Source organism: Ostrinia furnacalis, unplaced genomic scaffold (assembly GCF_004193835.3).
Source record: "Ostrinia furnacalis isolate ACB-3 unplaced genomic scaffold, ASM419383v2 OfSCF0375, whole genome shotgun sequence".
Taxonomy (NCBI): Eukaryota; Metazoa; Arthropoda; class Insecta; order Lepidoptera; family Crambidae; genus Ostrinia; species Ostrinia furnacalis.
The window spans coordinates 249,647-268,046 of record NW_021130614.1 but is presented as its reverse complement, the minus strand read 5'-3'; the positions used below and the strand labels follow the sequence as shown (position 1 = coordinate 268,046).

General features: G+C 37.1%; 1 protein-coding gene across 3 annotated transcripts in view; it reads right to left on the bottom strand.

The window, feature by feature from the left end:
- LOC114361819 (uncharacterized) overlaps positions 1-18,253 on the bottom strand; it is a 101,121-nt gene extending 82,868 nt beyond the window's left edge. For all 3 annotated transcript variants that reach the window (XM_028317010.1, XM_028317027.1, XM_028317020.1), the window contains exon 1: positions 17,887-18,253. In XM_028317010.1, coding sequence (XP_028172811.1) covers positions 17,887-18,073 — 187 coding nt within the window. In that variant the 5' untranslated portion in view covers positions 18,074-18,253. The remainder of the gene's footprint in view (positions 1-17,886) is intronic.
- Positions 18,254-18,400: the final 147 nt, after the last annotated feature.

Sequence of the window (18,400 nt, the reverse complement as noted above, 5' to 3'; positions counted from 1 at the left end):
CTACCTACATGAAAAAAAATTAAAAACATAAATTAAAAAGTTTCGCCAAAATGAAAGAAATATTTTTCAGATTGCAGATAAAAGTGACACGCAACAAAAAATGATTGACCAACTTAAAACTAAATACATATTTACATTACATGCCGTTATCCGCTGAAGTAACAAAAAACACGCAATCATCTACATAAATGTTGATAGACTGCTAAAAAACTATCATCACATGACCCCAAAGTTCATCTTATCTTGGCCAATGAGGTTAGCTTAATAATACCTAATGCTATAGTAACGAAATAACTGTACATGGCCGGCAGACGTGTACATGGCGGCAGGCAGTCTGCGATGGTAGTCGTAAGTAGGTTGGATATATTTAACTTCAAAGGAGGCCGACGCTATAAAAACTATAGTTAAGGATCTTATCTGTCGTTAATTACGACGCAGTTGATTAATGTATTGAATAGATAGGTTAATGTTAAAGCTTGAGTTTATTGCTGAGAGAAATGGACTAAAAATTGTGTCTTAAGATGAGAACTTTTTGTGATAAAATATTTGGGAATTATTAGCGAGATTATTGCAGAGCTATGGATTTAATTTTTCCAATTTATAATTATTTTCTGCACTATAAAGTTTTAAATAAATACGAGTACAATAATGCATTGCAATTAGTTATTACAGGCATGAAGCCATGAAGTAGCTCTACTCTTTGGAACTCTTCCAAATTACAAAAAAGTGGAGACCACGGATAATTAAGAAACGGTAGTAAAGTTCACTTGACCGTTCTCATTTAGCTCCCCAAAATATTTTTCCTTATTTTTAATTTTTCATAACTTAATACTACCTATAAACGTAGCTTTTATAGCGCTAAAACCCGTTTATTACCAGAACATTAATTAGAATAACTTAGCACTTCATTCGCTCTACGCTCATCTGCTGCGACGAATCGCGAATGCGTACTCTTGGCCATGTGTTATTATATTTTAATTATTAATTATGTACAGAACACCCACATCGAATAAGGGTGATGTACCGCCCCACATGTGCAAAATAAACGTACGCTGATGTCACGCGCATTTGGACAATGAAAATTAACTCTCATTTATCATAGTTCGGCGAGGTCAGTAAACCCTCGGCGTCAGGCTGTCTGTCCGAACTAATAACGTTTTTGCCAACTAGAAAAATTGAAACTGACAGCTGACGTATGTATCAAATGTCAGCGGCGGCTTCAAAGGCCAGGGTAATGAACTTCAGTATTAGTTCTGGGTGTGGTTTGGTAGTTTCGGCCAATTGTTCGGTTGATGCCCTTAATGTGTATCACATCCTGCTTAAATAGGAGAAGGGCGTTGTCGAACAATGTGACAATGTCCACTCGGTTTTGGAGTTGCGACGTGAAACTGATCTTGAATCACGGTGTGTACACGATGGGTATTCTAGTTTTTATCGGACTGGAGAAAAAAGGAAAGTTTTGGGACAGTTTGAATATAAAGATCGCAGGTCAAATAGTGGAAAGTTTTTATATTGTTAGTAGTTTATATTCATAGATCATAAATAAATTGTTCCGTTACCATAAGAAAATGTAAACCAATAAGCCGAACTGAGCAAGATTTATTATGTCTCTATGAGAAACTAACAAATGATACACATCAAAACGGCACATTTTCAGAGGCTTTTCTTACTTTAATGTTACATCATTTTCCCATTGTTTGTTTTTATTTCATTTTCCTCATGATATCACTATCAATTTCAATTACTTCGTGACCGTTTAGCAAGCAAAAAATCTAACTAAGTCTTAAGAGCCCAATTTACAGCGTAGGCGTTGTAATATTTTGTCAAGTTACAGTTACAATTTAATGTTACATTACTACACAATGTGATGGTACATGTAACAGTAAAAAGTATAAAAACTAGGGAACTGTTATGTTGACTAGACACGTCAGATTCAATATCTGTGTCAATCGAGTGCCGACGAAATTAAATATGAATATAATTACGTGTTCAATCAAATGTAACATACTCGTAATATAATCTCTGTAGCTAGGTATTTCTTTGTTGCTATGCTATGCTTAGTTTTTGGTGAGATGGTGTCGTGTTAAATGTCCAAGGATACTTATTTTTACTGTAATAAACCTTTTCACTTGTTTTTCGACTAAAATGCCCATACCGGAAGAAGTTACGGAAAAAACATAATAATTAATTTGATATAAACACAGGTGTGCCGTAATTAGGCATGTCAAAAATTCACATGTGAACGGAATATTTATGTCGAAAACAATACATTAAAACACCCCCATGATGTAGTAACTAATTGCTACATAAGGCAAACCGAGACTTCACACGCACGCGATGACTCATTCACTATATAAAAAATCTGTACATCCGTCCATCAACCTCTTGTTCTAGTTAGTATACGTCAACCACTAATTAGTGTGGTGAGTTGACGTAAAATAAAAAAGGAAGTTTTAAATAGGTGATACAAAAATTCACTTCCACTCTTCTATTTTGGCAATGAGAGCATGGATACAAAATGAAATAAAAACATTGGCGTGAAAAGTAATTACAATTTGTCATGGCACTCGATTTACACCCTCATTCGTATTTGGACGAACATTAGCCCATTTAGTTAACATTTTTGAAACATTTTCAGTTTAGATTTTTTCCAGCTCGCCTGTCTGTATTATTAAGATTAACGCCCGTATTCACGAACGATGCTTGCTTAAGTAAAGCAGAAAATCGAACGCACAGCGTGAATAGAGCTCTGTGATTGGTTCGTGTGTCACCCTGTGCGCCCACGCGCACTGTGAGACCGCATAGTAATGTTTTTGAATACGGGCGTTACCTAATTTTGTAACATTTTCAGTTTAGATTTTTCCAGCTCGCCTGTATGTACCATTACGATTAAAATTCTTCCTCAATACAATGTCTTACTTAATTTTCATTGTTAAGCTACGTGATTCTTTGCATGTTACATATTTAATGTAAGTATTTGATAATAACTTGGCAGACTTTATTGTCTAGTGTCGTAGGTAGTACAATACTAAACTGATAGAGCACGGATTTAATCCTACGTAGTAACAATAAAATTTTTCTTTCAACAATAGCAATACCGTAAAATTACTTACTGAAAACAAATTATCTTTCTTTCTAACATAACATTGCTCTAATAATCGCGAAAAGTACGAACTTATACTCGTACTTCACTTGACCATCAATATGAGTAGAAAATACGATTTCTTGCTGTTCAAATAGATGATTTTTCCTTATTTCCATTTTCTGTATTAATTAACGTCTATCATCACGTTGTCATTTCATTTATACCAGTACGGCTAGCACGATAAACTTTCGAGTTCGAATAGTTTTCGTATTCGACAAAAGTTGATACTCAAATCTTCGAGTTAAACGATAACGTGACAATTTTGATTCTCAAAATAAGTTTCGTGCAACCATTTCTCATACTAAGTTCACTTAACGACACGTTTACAAGGGCGCTGTTGTAGTTTTCGTACTAAATCTTTTGATGGCGATTCGAATACGCAAACGATTTGAACTCGAAAGTTTTTCGTGCTAGCCGTACAGTTTGTGTGCACCTCGACAATCGAATCGAGAGCGAGACAGAAGTGTCTTTTACACCATTAAGTGCATAGCTAGACAAATATAAGACGTTAATAGTGCAAACCTGACACCAAAGAGGTAAATCAGGTATTATGTAAGGCGACACGAGCCCCGTCATGTCACGCTACAGTAGACTTCACACTAGCCATGTCACGCTTCATCCCACACAATAGATGCACCTGTTCACTAGCAAAGATGGCGATGTGACATTGTAAAATGATATAAGGAAGCGGCAATGTAGCGTAATATCGCAAAAATATGTGCAAGGTGATGAATATGAGGATGCCTTACAAACTTAGCAAGGTTAGGTCTAGAAATAAATGGGAAGATATACTTGATAAACTTAGCGAGGTTAAAAAATATCAAGTAGATTATAAATGAGCGGTCAAAATGCTCGAAAGTTACTTTAAACTTAAGCTGAGTTGCACCACCTAACTTTTGACCGTAACTATAACGATAACCGGTTCTTTTGTATGGAGTTTCACAGATTTTTTACTTTTGTCTAAGTTAATGTAAGATGGTGGAACTCAGCCTTAGCGAGGTAAAAAATATGGAGTAGATTATACTCGTAAATGAGACAGGGTGAAAGGGACTGGGGCGGTGAAAGTAAATTCAGCTTACTTACTTCCCGAAAACAAAAAATGTTAATTACTTTTTATTGCTACTCAATGACCTAAATATTTATATCTATTTCCTCTACAATTTTCATACAATACGGGCTTTGCTGCAAAACTAAATGAACAGAAAATCAGGTAAAAAGCTTTTTTCAGGGGGAAAGTTCCTCCGTGGTTGAGGATTCCGGGTGAAGCTCGCTTCCACCTTCGGCCTGATCATCACTTACCATCAGGTGAGATACAGGTCAAGAGCTTCCTCGATGTGGATAAAAAAAAAAAAAAAAGAATCCCAATTTTCATGATAAGTTTAGTGCATTTCAAAATGAATCTAACAAACAACTACAAAAGCTTTACTTTCGAATACTTGCTTTTCCTGTCAAGCCCACGGAGATTAAAAAAATAAAATGAAAGATTAAATTAAATATGAGATCTTTTGCCACAATGATACAGGAAATGCTACTAGGTCATACTAACGCCTACTTGAAGATATTGATACAATAAATAATAGTCTTGCTACCCAGTGACATTTCAAACGATCAAGCCCACCTCGTACTCGTGGTCATTACCAACTACTTTTCTGCAGTAGGTACAGTCGAAAGCACATCAGCCTATACATTCTTATTACAAAATCGCCTCTATCTCAACGGCATAAGATGCCACTGTGTTTACCTTGATGTGCCGTTGTCACAATGTTGCCAATGCCCGTTTCCTGGTTGCGTTGCTAAGTCTTGCAATGTTATACATTTTTTGCAATGGCAATATATGATAATAATGAACTACCTGTGCCCGCGACTTCGTACCTACTCGGAAAAATAGTTTGAATGATATTTCCGTTTTTGGGTCATTTTTCTTTACTCCTCCTTGGGTGATGTTATAGCCTAAACCCTTCGTCAGCAAATGGGCTATCCAACACATACTTATCATAATTTTTCAAATCGAACCAGTACTTAAGTTCCACTCGAACTCTTTAGCTTTATAATATTAGTATAGATATTGCACTCTGTCTGACAACTTAACTGAATTTTGCTTGATGTAATTATAATACCTACGCTTATCTTTTTTGTAGACTCAAAACCGCGTGTGTAAACCAACAAGAGATGAGAAGACCTACATGTTGATAAAATGTTGATAATTTATTCCAAGACTAAATGTCCTTGACTTACCCAAAAGCGGGCCAGAACAGAATGCAACTCAACGTGACTAACCAATTATGTGTCAAGATTGCCCGAAATATTTGTAAGTGGGATAGTCAAAAGCGAGAAAAAACTGATACCTAAATTAGTTTCAGCCGAATGACATCCACTGCTGGACAAAGGCCGTCCCCAAGGTTTTCCACAAATACCGGTCCTGCGCCGCCCGCATCCAGGCACCTCCCGCGATCTTCACCAGATCGTCGGTCCACCTAGTGTGAGGCCTGCCCACACTACGTCTTCCGAAAATTAGTAACTCAAATTAATCTTTCAAGTGCTTAAGTAAGAAATCTGTCGGTCTGAAACATTTTCAGTAGAGAACAATTTTGTGAAAAATCTTGAGACATGGGATGAAATTTCATACAGCGAAACTGGATCCAAAATGGATCAAAATTCACGCGTACAAAGCTGTGGATAGAAGAAGCTAATGACTCAAACCGAGGTCTAGCAAACCAAGAAGCGGTGCAGCTTTGATCTCTGACTCCAGATAAGCGTGTAAGTCAATGTTTTCCTCGTCCAACACATGTTCATGTAACCTAAATAACTCCAATGTAGGAGGACAGTTGAATGACTGCGAATAGCAACTGACTGTGACCGCCCGTGACGCCTTGACTTTTTGTCTTTGATACATTTATATCTCGCAAGGCAGGAAGACTGTCATGGCCAAAATGTGGCATTACGATATAACAAGCAATTTCGAGTCATACGACGATTTAAATGTTCATTTCATGATCATTTTGACTGTCACGACTGGGCTTGATCGTTCAATTAATTTCGTAAATATTGTGACTTGACTTCTGATTAAATGCAGTTTTTCTTTTGAGATTTCGATGTTGGTTCTGTAGATAAATTATTCGTATTTGATCAATTTTTCAATGCTTAGGCTGAGTTGCACCACCTAACTTAACCAGTAACCATAACAATAACCGTTACTTTTTGTATGAAGTTTCACAGATTTTTGACGTTTGTTTAAGCTAAAGTAAGATTGTGCCACCCAGCGTTAATAAAGTCCGCTATGAAAGTCTGGCTGGTGTTACAGGAAGCTAATAGTTTAATTGATAATTTTGATTAGGATATTTCGAGCAGACTTAACAGACAGAAACTATGCGTAACATGACATGTTTAGTTTCATACATTTTCGAGGGAGGCAGACTGTCAATTTAATTTAATTTTAGTTGGCAGTATTTGCTCTCATGCCAACTAAATTATCATATTCGCCTTCCCAAATCTAACACTGAGGGCTTAGTGTGAGTTTATATCAAACGCGCTCACTAGTAAGCGCGTTTAAAAAATATATGACAATTTTAGTTCTTTAAAGTTTCCGCTAGGGGCGCTGTACAATGCGTCATACATTTAATGTCATATTTTTACGCGCTCACTAGTGAACGCGTTTGATATAAACTCACACTCAGCCCTCTCACTCTCACTCACCTGATTGGAATTCTTACCCTGTATTATTATTGAAATTTTTCATAGCTGTTTACTGACTATACAAATGCAATTTAACGCGTTAGTCATTGAATAAATAGCATTATTATGCGACGGTTAGCCACTATTATACAAGCATAATATGTAATGACGTAGACTCATGTAAATCGCAGCAAACTGGTATACAATTACACTTCGTGCATGCATAATTTATAATGACCGTGTTCACCGGTGTAAAGCATGATCAATGGTGTCAGTTCTCTTGTATGACCAGTTTCTATTTAAACTAATTATGGTATTTAATGAATTTTTACCAGTACAAATAATTTCAGTTACAAAATAAATGTTCCTGAAAAATATTTTTTAAAACTAGACTTTTTTATAACTATCACTTAACTTATTATTGATCTGTGCTAATATCAGTTATGAAGTTCAAGTACTGGCAGTCTGTGTAAAAGACAATGCCGGAAATTGGCGTCTTTTTTTTTTCGCGCGGCCATCGACCAAACTTTATTTTTTGATTACAAAATAGTGTAATAAACCAAACTTACTATGACATGTATACCTCTAAACTCAGTCTGAACTGAGTTACGAGCATTAGAAGTTTGATGATTTTCATACTAGATTTGCTTTTTGCGCCCAAAGTTTTGTAAGAAATTGCAACAAAATAGTGAGATTGTATGTGTAAACAAACAATATCAACCATTAAAGGCTCCAGACATCAGTATGGAGCAGAATCAGCGCAATAAAAAAATAGCGCAATATTTTGTTGCAATTTCTTACAAAACTTGCGCACAAAAAGCAAATCTAGTATGAAAATAATCAAACTTCTATTGCTCGTAACTCAGTTCAGACTGAGTTTAGAAGTATACATGCCATAGTAAGTTTGGTTTATTACACTACCTATTTTGTAATCAAAAAACAAAGTTTGGTCGATGGCCGCGCGAAAAAAAAAAGACGCCACTTTCCATACAAAATCTAGCATTGCCATTTCATATTTCGAACTTAACAATTTTAAAACTAGAACTGTCAAGCATTTTTTTTTTGCTCTACATTTTGCAATAGTACGGAACAAGTTTTTTAAATAGCCTATCGGTATTTTTAAAGCTATTTTGTTTGTAACATGTACGAGTAGAGCACGGAAATGCAAAATAATGATAACACCAAACTACACTATTATTACATACTGACTAATATGCTAAACCACGGACTGATTTCATAATTATTTCCGCACATAATTATTATACTATGTAAGTAAAACCATACTTATCTTATTAATCGCACTACTTCCAATGCTTGGCTTCCGTATAAAACGAAATTTCTCACGGGCAGAATCGCAGCCTGAAGCTGGTCGCTTTATTGCTATATCAAATCTTGACCTTCTTTAAACCTACACTAACCATGCTCTAACTGTATTATGACCTTGAACGCGGTGATATTTAAATATTAATTTACATATTACGGCCAGTATCTATCAGTTAAGTATAGAACAGTCAAGTTCGTGTATTTATTAAGTTTCTAAAGCATTATTACCATAATCGTTTACTCGAGCGAACTTTTAAACTTAGTTTCTTCTGCCAGTAAAGTTTTAAAGTTAAGGGCAAGTTCTTGGCTTGTTCAATAGGTTGTTTAGAAATTGTTGACTTTTTCGTAGCAGTCGTAGCAACAAATTGTCGACAACAATTTTTGAAATCATTTGATTGAAACGGTATAATGGTAAGAGCTGCAGATGTTTTTCCTAAGTTAATCTAACGATAACCTGCTACTTTTGTCTAGAGAAACTAAGTTTACTTTATTTTAGTTTTTAAAGGTCAAGTCAGTCAAGTACTTAGCTTGTTTAGGGTGGATTCGACCAAACAAGAGTAAATATTAATCGCAGAATAAACTTGTCATTTTGACATATTTCCCATACTGAAACTGTCAATGTGCCAGTTATACTAGGAGTTATTCTCGGATAAAAGTTTGGTCGAATCGGGCCTTAATAGTTTATTTACAAATTGTAGACTTTTTCGTAGCAGTCGTAGCAACGACAACAATTTGTTCCAAATTATTTAGCTGAAACGGTATAATGGTGAGAACTGTAGATAGGTACTTTTCCTAAGATGATCGATATTCTCGTAATTATGTACAGTCAGCGTCAAATATTTCGTGACACCCAAAGTGTCAAAAAAGAGGATAACACAACCTTATTCCAATTGTAACAAAGGCGTGTTACGAACTATATTGGCTACTTTGGGTGTCAAGCACTATTTGACGCTGACTGCACCAACAAAAGTAGCAGAATCGAATGCGAAGTCACGTGTAGATTTACAGCAGCTGGCAAAACAAATGGGCAATAATGCTATTTCAGATCCGAAGGAATGTTAATCGATATGGCGATAAAATTGTAATCGAGTCAAACAATCTGGAATTAGGCGGTCCAATAAATTTTGTAACGCAATACCGGACCCAGTAACGGTCAGCATCAGAAGTTAAGTCCCAAAATATCGCATATTAATTCGATAGTAAAGACACGTGATTTTCAGGCAATTTAGACACAGTACGTAGATGCAAGATGCAAAGTAATGTCAATCAGATTAAGAAAATCTTAAGGGAATCTCCACGGTTTCTTCAAGTCTCCCATTAACTTTTAACATTCCGTTCAGTCGTCCCCTTCGTTTAACGAAATAATTAGATGCATGGAAAATCACAGGAATAAGTTATTCACGTTCTGTGGATTTCTTTTAACCTGCCTACTTATTATGTTATGTTTTAACATCAAATTGCCAAGGGCACCTAAAACGCCCACAGATGGGAGGCAATGGCCCGACTGGTTATTATATTTATAATGGTTATTTTGGCCACTACCTTCAATGTAGAGCGGAACGCGGTGTAATTTATTTATTTAGGCATTTTTGGTTGAAAATAATATCTATTACAACTACTTAAGTATGCTTTACTATTTAGCTTGATGTGCTCTCGTCTGTAAAACTACAGAATATGCAATTATATTCAATTTGGTACATTATCATGTTTGTGACCTTGAGCGTATATGGCGCGTGAGTTTTGTTTCCAGCAGATACCCATTTATTAGTTATCCTTATGGTTGAGCAATGATTTGAAAGGCGAAGATTATTCTGATATTTCAACACTGCCTCCATTTTAAAGCTGTCTTATTTAATGAGCAAAAACACCTTTAATTTATTACCATGACAGAACCGGCGTTTCGCCGGCCGCGCCTTGGGTACATACAAGTGTGCAATGCAGTCTTTTGACCTCTCTGACTTCAAGACATTTTACATAACAAAATTATTTAAAAAACTACTGCATCGAATTTCTTAATATTACTTTCATATCACATTATTATCAAAATTCAGATGTAGAGATTGCCTATTATATTTTGTTTAACTACCTACGTTAAAGAGGAAAATTAAAGAAAGATTTGAACACGAAATTGTTATGATTTTCAATAACTTACAGCAGTATACAGCAGCAGCTAGCAGCTAAATCAAATCATTTACCTGAAACAAAATTTTTATGATTAGAATACTCGTAAGATTCAATTAGATGCTTAAAACAAAAAAGGAAAACTAACTAACTAACGATCTGTTATAAACAAATCAGAAAAACTTCAGTTACGAAATGCCTAAACAATTACCTCTCAAGTTTTATTTTTAACGCTATTAAATCTATAAAAAAATATCAGTTACAAAGTTTATATCAAATGCGCATCGCAGTCTGTAATTCAGTAGCATCATTGATAAACCTAAGAACGACCATTTTTATGTTTACGATGCACACTATCAACTGGTGCCAATACCAAGGCCGTGATAAACGTATTTCAATTAATAAGTTGTTTTTAAATCCACATGAATCGAATGACGTTCTACATCAAAAGGTCATTCATTCACTAAGACCCGGTTTCTTTATTGAGGTTTTTGGCTTGTCGTACTCATCTTCAAGTATGAATTTTCATATTAAATTCATCCTTGAGTGAAAAGATGCTCAAACTGGAATTCTTGAAACCTCATTTTGGACACGATTCCAAATGCGACAACTTGAAACCACTTGATCTTAAATATGCAAAAAAAAATCTGAATGTTAAAGATAGTGAGCATTTCAAAGAAGAAAAACAAAGCTGAAAAAGGAAAGGTGAAAAATGGGACTCAAAGGTTATGAAAACACGTCGTTCTTAAAAGTAAAATACTTGAAATGGTTAAATCGACTATCACGTGAAAAGACAATATTCTTGGAAAACCCCCAGGCTCCTAATAAAGGAAAATCCCTATTTTCTCCCTGAAAAGGCTGAATTTCACGCGAAATACTTAAGTTACGAGTGTCCGCTAGTAGGAGACAAAATATTTTAATTTCATTTATTTACTAGATATCTGTTTATCATCCTCAAGTTACCAGCGTTGACTGATAAGTCTACGAGCGCCCAAACGCGAAGGTCGCGACTGTTGCGCAAGCGGCGATAACGCGTATTTACATACACAACGAGTATGTACAAGCGAACGCGTATTTACATACATTACGACTCGTACGCGAATACTTGAAGCGATTGAAATTTGTTGAAGTAAGATCTGTATAGAATGATTACATTACTATGCAAAATACACAAAATACATTTGATTTTAAACATCACAAAAAAATGGCTCTACGAAGTCTTAATTCGTCTAAACTTCCATGTTTATCTATCTCTTTTGATCGTTATTTTGAAATTATATTTTAATAAATATTAAATCATGCATACTTAAATATTAAACGTGATTATTTCGTGTTACTAAAAATAGCGCCAAAAGCCAGGTGTTGCTAATTAAAATAATAATACCGGTTCGTTTTACGTCACTGCATCCTAAATCGCTCAATATAAATAGTTTTATGCTAATTTAATTGTGGCGCCACACATTTAGAGAATAGTAACTTATGGCCGATAAATTAGGCGCTCTCACTAATACAATTTAAATAAACAATGTTTTGATTTCAATGCCATTTTTGAGACCACAAAAACACAGCTGGTTGTCATTGGGATTATTAAAATCAATAGAACTTTCCCCTTATACTTCACCCTTACCCTTACACCTACTACGCACCTGCAGCTATGGGGTTATTCCCTACAATAAAATCCGTACTTGCGGATTTATCTGGCTCTTTCACACATGCTAATATGCTGACATAATATGTGCAAGGCAACAGAGAGGAATTTTTGGACTGGGCTTTTTTCAGTACTCTTTTTGCGTCTCATGCCAAAGATTTTACTCGTGCCGACCTGAGCGCGACTGATAGTGCAGAAATTATGTCCGATACTTTTACGTATTGTGCAGATGTTGCGATTGGTCGCGCTCCAACTAGAGGTGTACGTAGATGTGATTGGTGGAATGAATCGCTGGTAGAAATTAGAAAGAGGTTTCGCCGGGCTCGCCGTAAGCTTAACACACTTCGAAAGGCAAATGTTACTGGGGATACATATGAAAATGCTTTATGTTCTTTGAGGGTTGCCAGGTCCCATTATCGAGCTGCTGTAACTAAAGCCAAGGGCGTGTTACTGCGGAAAACAGTCGAGAGATTAGAAAAAGAGGGTCCGTGGTCTCCGATATATCATGAATTCAAAGCTAACCGTAAATTAGATATTGCTTATATTTCTAACATAAAAATTAACAACACTCATACGGTGGGTGTAGAGGAAACAACAGGTGCTCTTCTTAACGCGCTTATACCCGACGATAGTGTGTCTGACGATAACGATTATCATCGGGACGTCAGAAATGCTATTGCGGTGCTGCCTGAGTCGCCTGTGTCTTCTATTCCTAGCCTTGATGAGTTTTACGATATAGTAAATAGTTTACCCTTAAACAAAGCATCGGGCGAAGATAAAATATCAAATAAAATGATTAAAGCAGCGTGTAAAACAGCCGGAACGGATATTCTTAATGTTTTCACTCGTTGTATCTCGGAGGGCGTGTTTCCGAGTATATGGCGTCGCGGATTTATTAAAATTATACCAAAGGGAGGTGACAAACCGCCCGAAGATCCTAAATCGTACCGACCTATTACATTACTTCCCTCATTAGGTAAACTGTTAGAGCGATTAGTAGTGCCGCGTTTGCTACCGGGTGGTCCAATTTTTCACGAGCAGCAGTTTGGCTTCACCGCCGGGAAGTCTACTGCAGATGCAGTAATATCTGTTAGACAAAAAGTGACGTCCTCGGTGGCAAAGTACGTTGTAGGAATATTCCTCGATATTTCAGGTGCCTTCGACAATGCTTGGTGGCCGATCCTGCTCTTAAAACTGAAAGTTCGTGGATGCTATAGTAATATATATTCACTACTGCACTCGTACTTTTGTAACGGTACAACTAAATTAAAACTCGGCCATCATGCTGAATCAAAGGTGCTCACGCGCGGCTGTCCCCAAGGATCGGTCCTAGGGCCCTACCTTTGGAATTTGGGTTTCGATGATTTTCTAGCATTACCATTACCCGAAGGCTGTTCGTTAACCGGGTACGCTGATGACGGTCTCCTTTTAATAGAGGCTGACACTAGATCAAAGCTTGAAAATCTAGCGGATACATGCTTGAATTTAATATCTCAATGGGGAGACAGGAATCGTTTGCAGTTTGCCCCTCACAAAACTTATCAGCTTCTATTAAAAGGTAATCTTAAAGTTTTGCCTCGCATTAAATTCAATGAAATAACTGTTAAAAAACGGGAATCTGTTTGCTATCTCGGACTAATTTTAGAGAAAAACTTTAGTTTTGTCGAGCACATTAAACAGATCGGTGAAAAAGCTAAAAAGAACTTTTATGCCTTAAGTCACATTTCAACCTCGACGTGGGGTCTAACGTTTAAAATCCTCCGAGTAATATATTCGGCCACTTATTTAAGCTCCATTTGCTATGGTGCACCAGTTTGGGCTGACAGAGCTACTATAGGAGCCGCTCGACGGAAACTACTCCAAAGTCAACGCCTTGCATTGATTTTTCTTTGCAAAGCTTACAGAACTGTGAGCACGGAGGCTCTGCCAGTCCTGGCTGGTGTACTGCCGGTCGACTTAGAGGTACAAAAGCGTGCGGCTATGTACTTCGCATCAAGGGAAAATATAACCTCCGATTTCTTAAATAGCCGCGATCGTTCTAAAATAAGTCGATTATTTGATTCCCGAGAAGTCGTTGAAGAAGATTTACTTAATGAATGGCAAAAAAGATGGGATACGTCAGTCAAAGGACGTCACTTATATAAATTCTTCCCGAATGTACGCGAACGTCTAACTAGGCGATGGTTAGAAATCGACCATTGCTCGTCGCAGTTCCTCACGGGACATGGCAACTTTAAACATAAACTTCACGAATTCAAACTAGTTCCGTCTCCTTTTTGCGAGTGTTCCACTGATGATGTCAGTCATGAGCAGTCTGCCCATCATATCTTGTGGGAGTGTGATCTTTGGAAACATGAACGTGATATAATGCTTAATTCAATACAACATACATCTGTTTCCGCAATTTATTACACCGATCTTGTCGCGACAAGGAAAAATTTCCGTGCTTTTAAGCGATTTTGTGAAAAATATTATTGGCAGGTAGTTGCTAATTACTCATAAGATAGGCCCCCTTAATTTAATTTATTGTCCGTGGTGCATAATCTTTTTCTTAAAGGTTTTTAAACCTTTGTTTGTCACCTGTCATCCGCTTTGCAATGGAGGGAAGTCGAACCTAAATTTCGAACTCCCTCCTATGTTCTTCTGATTAATTTCGTTGCGGGTCCAATGACAGTTTAACTTTCCCCCGGGACAAACTTGACCTTCATTGGTTGGGTTTTTGTGGCGGTCAAGCTGTAGATCCTGGCTACACAGGAGTTGCAGTGGTGGGAACGAGAGGTGGGAATAGTCCCGTAACAGAGAGGAATAGAAATTCGAATTTTGTTGAAGGGTGTAACTCTACAGCACGGTAAGCAAAAACCAATTGCACGGTAGACAAAAACCAAATGCACGGTAGAAAAAAAACAATTGAAGTTAATGCTTCTGACGAAATAAATACCGATCAATGTTGACATCTCAATAGCTGACCCTGCAATAAACTTCGTACAACCCAGTTAGGTCCTTTTCACACATCCCGGTTGCCGGCTAACCGGCGCCGGGTATCCGGTGGTGAAGTGTATGGGCATGGTACGTAGCTTTCACATGTTCCGGCGTAATTAATCCGCCATGCCCACACACTTCATCACCGGGTACCCGGCGCCGGATAGCCGGCAACCGTTCAATAAGAGGTACGTAAATTGCGGAAAATGGAAAGAAAATACCGAATTTACTTTAACATTTTCTTCATTTTATTTCTAATGATATTATATTTTGGGGGCGAAACAAATCAGCGATAAAAAAATCGGTTCAACTGTTATCGAGTTATATTAATATGGTGTAAAATACGACATTGTTTTATAGATTTCAGTAAAAATGACAAAATATTATTTTCCAAATATCTGCCGATGTTAGCATTGTTATTCATAATTTATGCTAACTCTCAGCGTATTTTACCGATTGTTTTGCAGTTGTTAAAAAATATCACGTGAAATGACGTTGAAAGAGACCCCGCCCACCTTTTTACCTTTAATGTACTTATGCAAAGATTTTGTAATGTTTTATTTACGAGATTGGCTTGTATTTTATTGCGATGTTTGCCTTGCACGACCACAGCAGTCATTTAATAGCTTGAAATGTATTCATTAATCATGCGAATCTACATGTTTTCTTCGGTCATACAATTTTGTTAATGGCTAAGAAATTTTAATTCTCATACCTTTCTATTTTCACAACTCAAATGGGTTCATTCCAGTTTCCAGTGTGTCTTCAGTTCTTACTTTAATATAGTGTAATCTAGAAATATAATCACTCGTTATAGTGAAAGCGATTTAAAAACTTCATTGGTCCCGTACTAAAGAGTTCACGGTCAAGAGATAGAGTCAACCTTCAGGGACAAAAGAGAGCAACGTGTGCTCGGGGCTACGCTTCTATACAATTTGACAGAGTTTTTCAGACATACTGGTAGAGTCTTTCGCAACTTTAACGGACTACGAGTACCTATAATGTAGTAGAGAACCTCAATTCTTAATGTAGAGATCTTGAAATTCAATTAGCATCGCCTTGCGATCCATATTAAGCTGTGTAATTATGTGGCGGCCAAACCACTAGACACCTTTACATGACTCTTAAGTTCATTAACCACTGATAAAAAACATTTTAATAGCTGATAGAACCCCTACTACTCTTATGAGGAATTTCCACACAAACGTCTGCCTAACTTTGAAGCAAATTTCCAAAAACTCAACAAATGACATCATCATCATCATTATTTCAGCCATAGGACGTCCACTGCTGAACATAGGCCTCCCCCAATGCTTTCCATGTTGATCGAGTGGTAGCGGCCTGCGTCCAACGCTTCCCTGCTACCTTTATGATGGACCGACAAAGGACATAATCGAAAAGCCGAATATCTTCTGCTTATATTTGATAAATCGTATACAAATTCATAGTCCAAATAGCGCGATAAACGCGTGCATAACAAGTGCCACGCGCCGGTCAAGCGGCCCGATACAAATTGAAGTAATTGTTCCTGAGCACGACCGGTTCCTACGAGAGCCCAACCTTGAATATGATCGTACAAAATATTATGTATAAGGTGAGGTTATTAGGTATCTCCCATATAAGGTACTGTGTGCAGTGCAAATTCAATAGATTTTCATATGGACAACTCTACATTGAAGAGATGATGATGTTCTTGTATATAAGAGATGCCGCTTTAATAGAAAATCTTTTCAAAAGGTGATTCAAGAGCACGAAAAGTAACTGGTCGTTAATTAGTTATCTAACAGAATAGACCTTGTAAGGTAAAGCTAATAATAATCCGGATAAACTCAAATCTAGAAGTAAAGCCGCTTTGACTAAGCAAATTACATCTACCATAACACCTAATCCCAATACACACATAGTTACTTGGCACGTAGCGCGTAGTATCAAATCCACACTACGTTGATCTTAAGGTTATTTAAGCCATCAACATTCTTTTGTTACGTATTCAAACCTAGCACAAAAACAAACTAATAACTCAATAGATATATCCCTAAGAAATAGCACCCTAGTGTGTAGAATGACTAATTTTATAGACAAAACACGTGAGTGCGCACGTGAACAGTCATTTGTTCCCTTTATCTATTGTGTTGTGAGTACAACTAAACGTTTCCGTGGCACAATGCATTAATAATTAATATGCATCTAGCCGTTTAAGTGTAACATGACACTTACATCGCGAGCGTGATCGGCGTAAGAAACTTCAACAAAACGTAGAGTAAAAAGTATCCAGGTTTTTGCTCCCATCTCTCCCGAGCGACCTTTAGAACCGGTTTGTCGGACGATGATACCTTTCACTGAAGCATATTATCTCAAAAAGCGATGAGGAAAAAGTTACGAAATTGACCGATCGAATGCTTACAGTAGCCGGGACGTGTATCGATGATATTGATTGATGAATCGTAATTGGTCGTGCCAAATGGCTATACTTCTGCTAGAGTCACACCACGAATTTTGGCGCCCAACATAGATGCCGAGCGACAACAACACATGCGTGGAAGGAATTATTTATTAATTATTCTCATAATCTTATCGTAAAGTGTGAGTTGCTGATAAAGACAAGCTGGGGACGACGTTTAATAGAGCGTCCGACCTTTTCAACTGAATAAAGTTAGCGATGTAGGTGAACACCACTAACTAGAACCGGAACGTGATAAAAATAATGACTGATTGACATCTCAGCATTATGTAGGATTTATTTTCTTGGCATCTATAAGACGCGTTTATTTTTTCGTCTACTTTAAAGAATTTGTTTGTCAATCTATTCGTTTTTGCTGGATGATCCGAGTTAGATATCATCTAAATACGTTTTGCCAAATTTTCTGATTGACCTTCAAAGAAAGATAGGCGCATATTTTTTTTTCTTTCAGTTATTTTCAGCAAAAGAACTAGGAAAGAGTCGGTCTAAAGTGCCTTGTTTTAATAGATTTATCGTTATAATTCTGAAGCTCCTTACCTTTCCTCCTTCCAAATGGTCCGCAAAACGAGTTTCCTTTGCCAATAATACTGTCATCGATGTACTTGATAAGTTTGCCTACATCTTCCATCCCTCGGGAGTCATTCCCCCATCTCGAAGGCAGGTCCTCTTGCATGGATTCTGATTTACCTTTTGTGCCTTTAGACTTTTTTAGAACACTGGTCATAATCGTCACATTACACAATAAACACTTAACTCTCACACTGTTTTGTTTACGTTGTGGAGCACTGTGCGGTCAACGTTTTTGTATACGCGTGGAGCGGTCGTCGCGAAATCGGGCAGCGTGACTAACTTAGTCGAACACTCGGCGTGTACTAACTAAATACGTTCGGCGGAGTGCCTCGCTTCCATGGCTACACCATACGCATCGAGCCGCAGTTTCGGTGTTGCTACACTGGAAAATTGATTTTCTACCGCGGAGAAAAGTACCTATCTACCAGAGAGTTTTGAGCAACATTTACTTAAACGCTACGCTCATTATTTGAGGATTGCA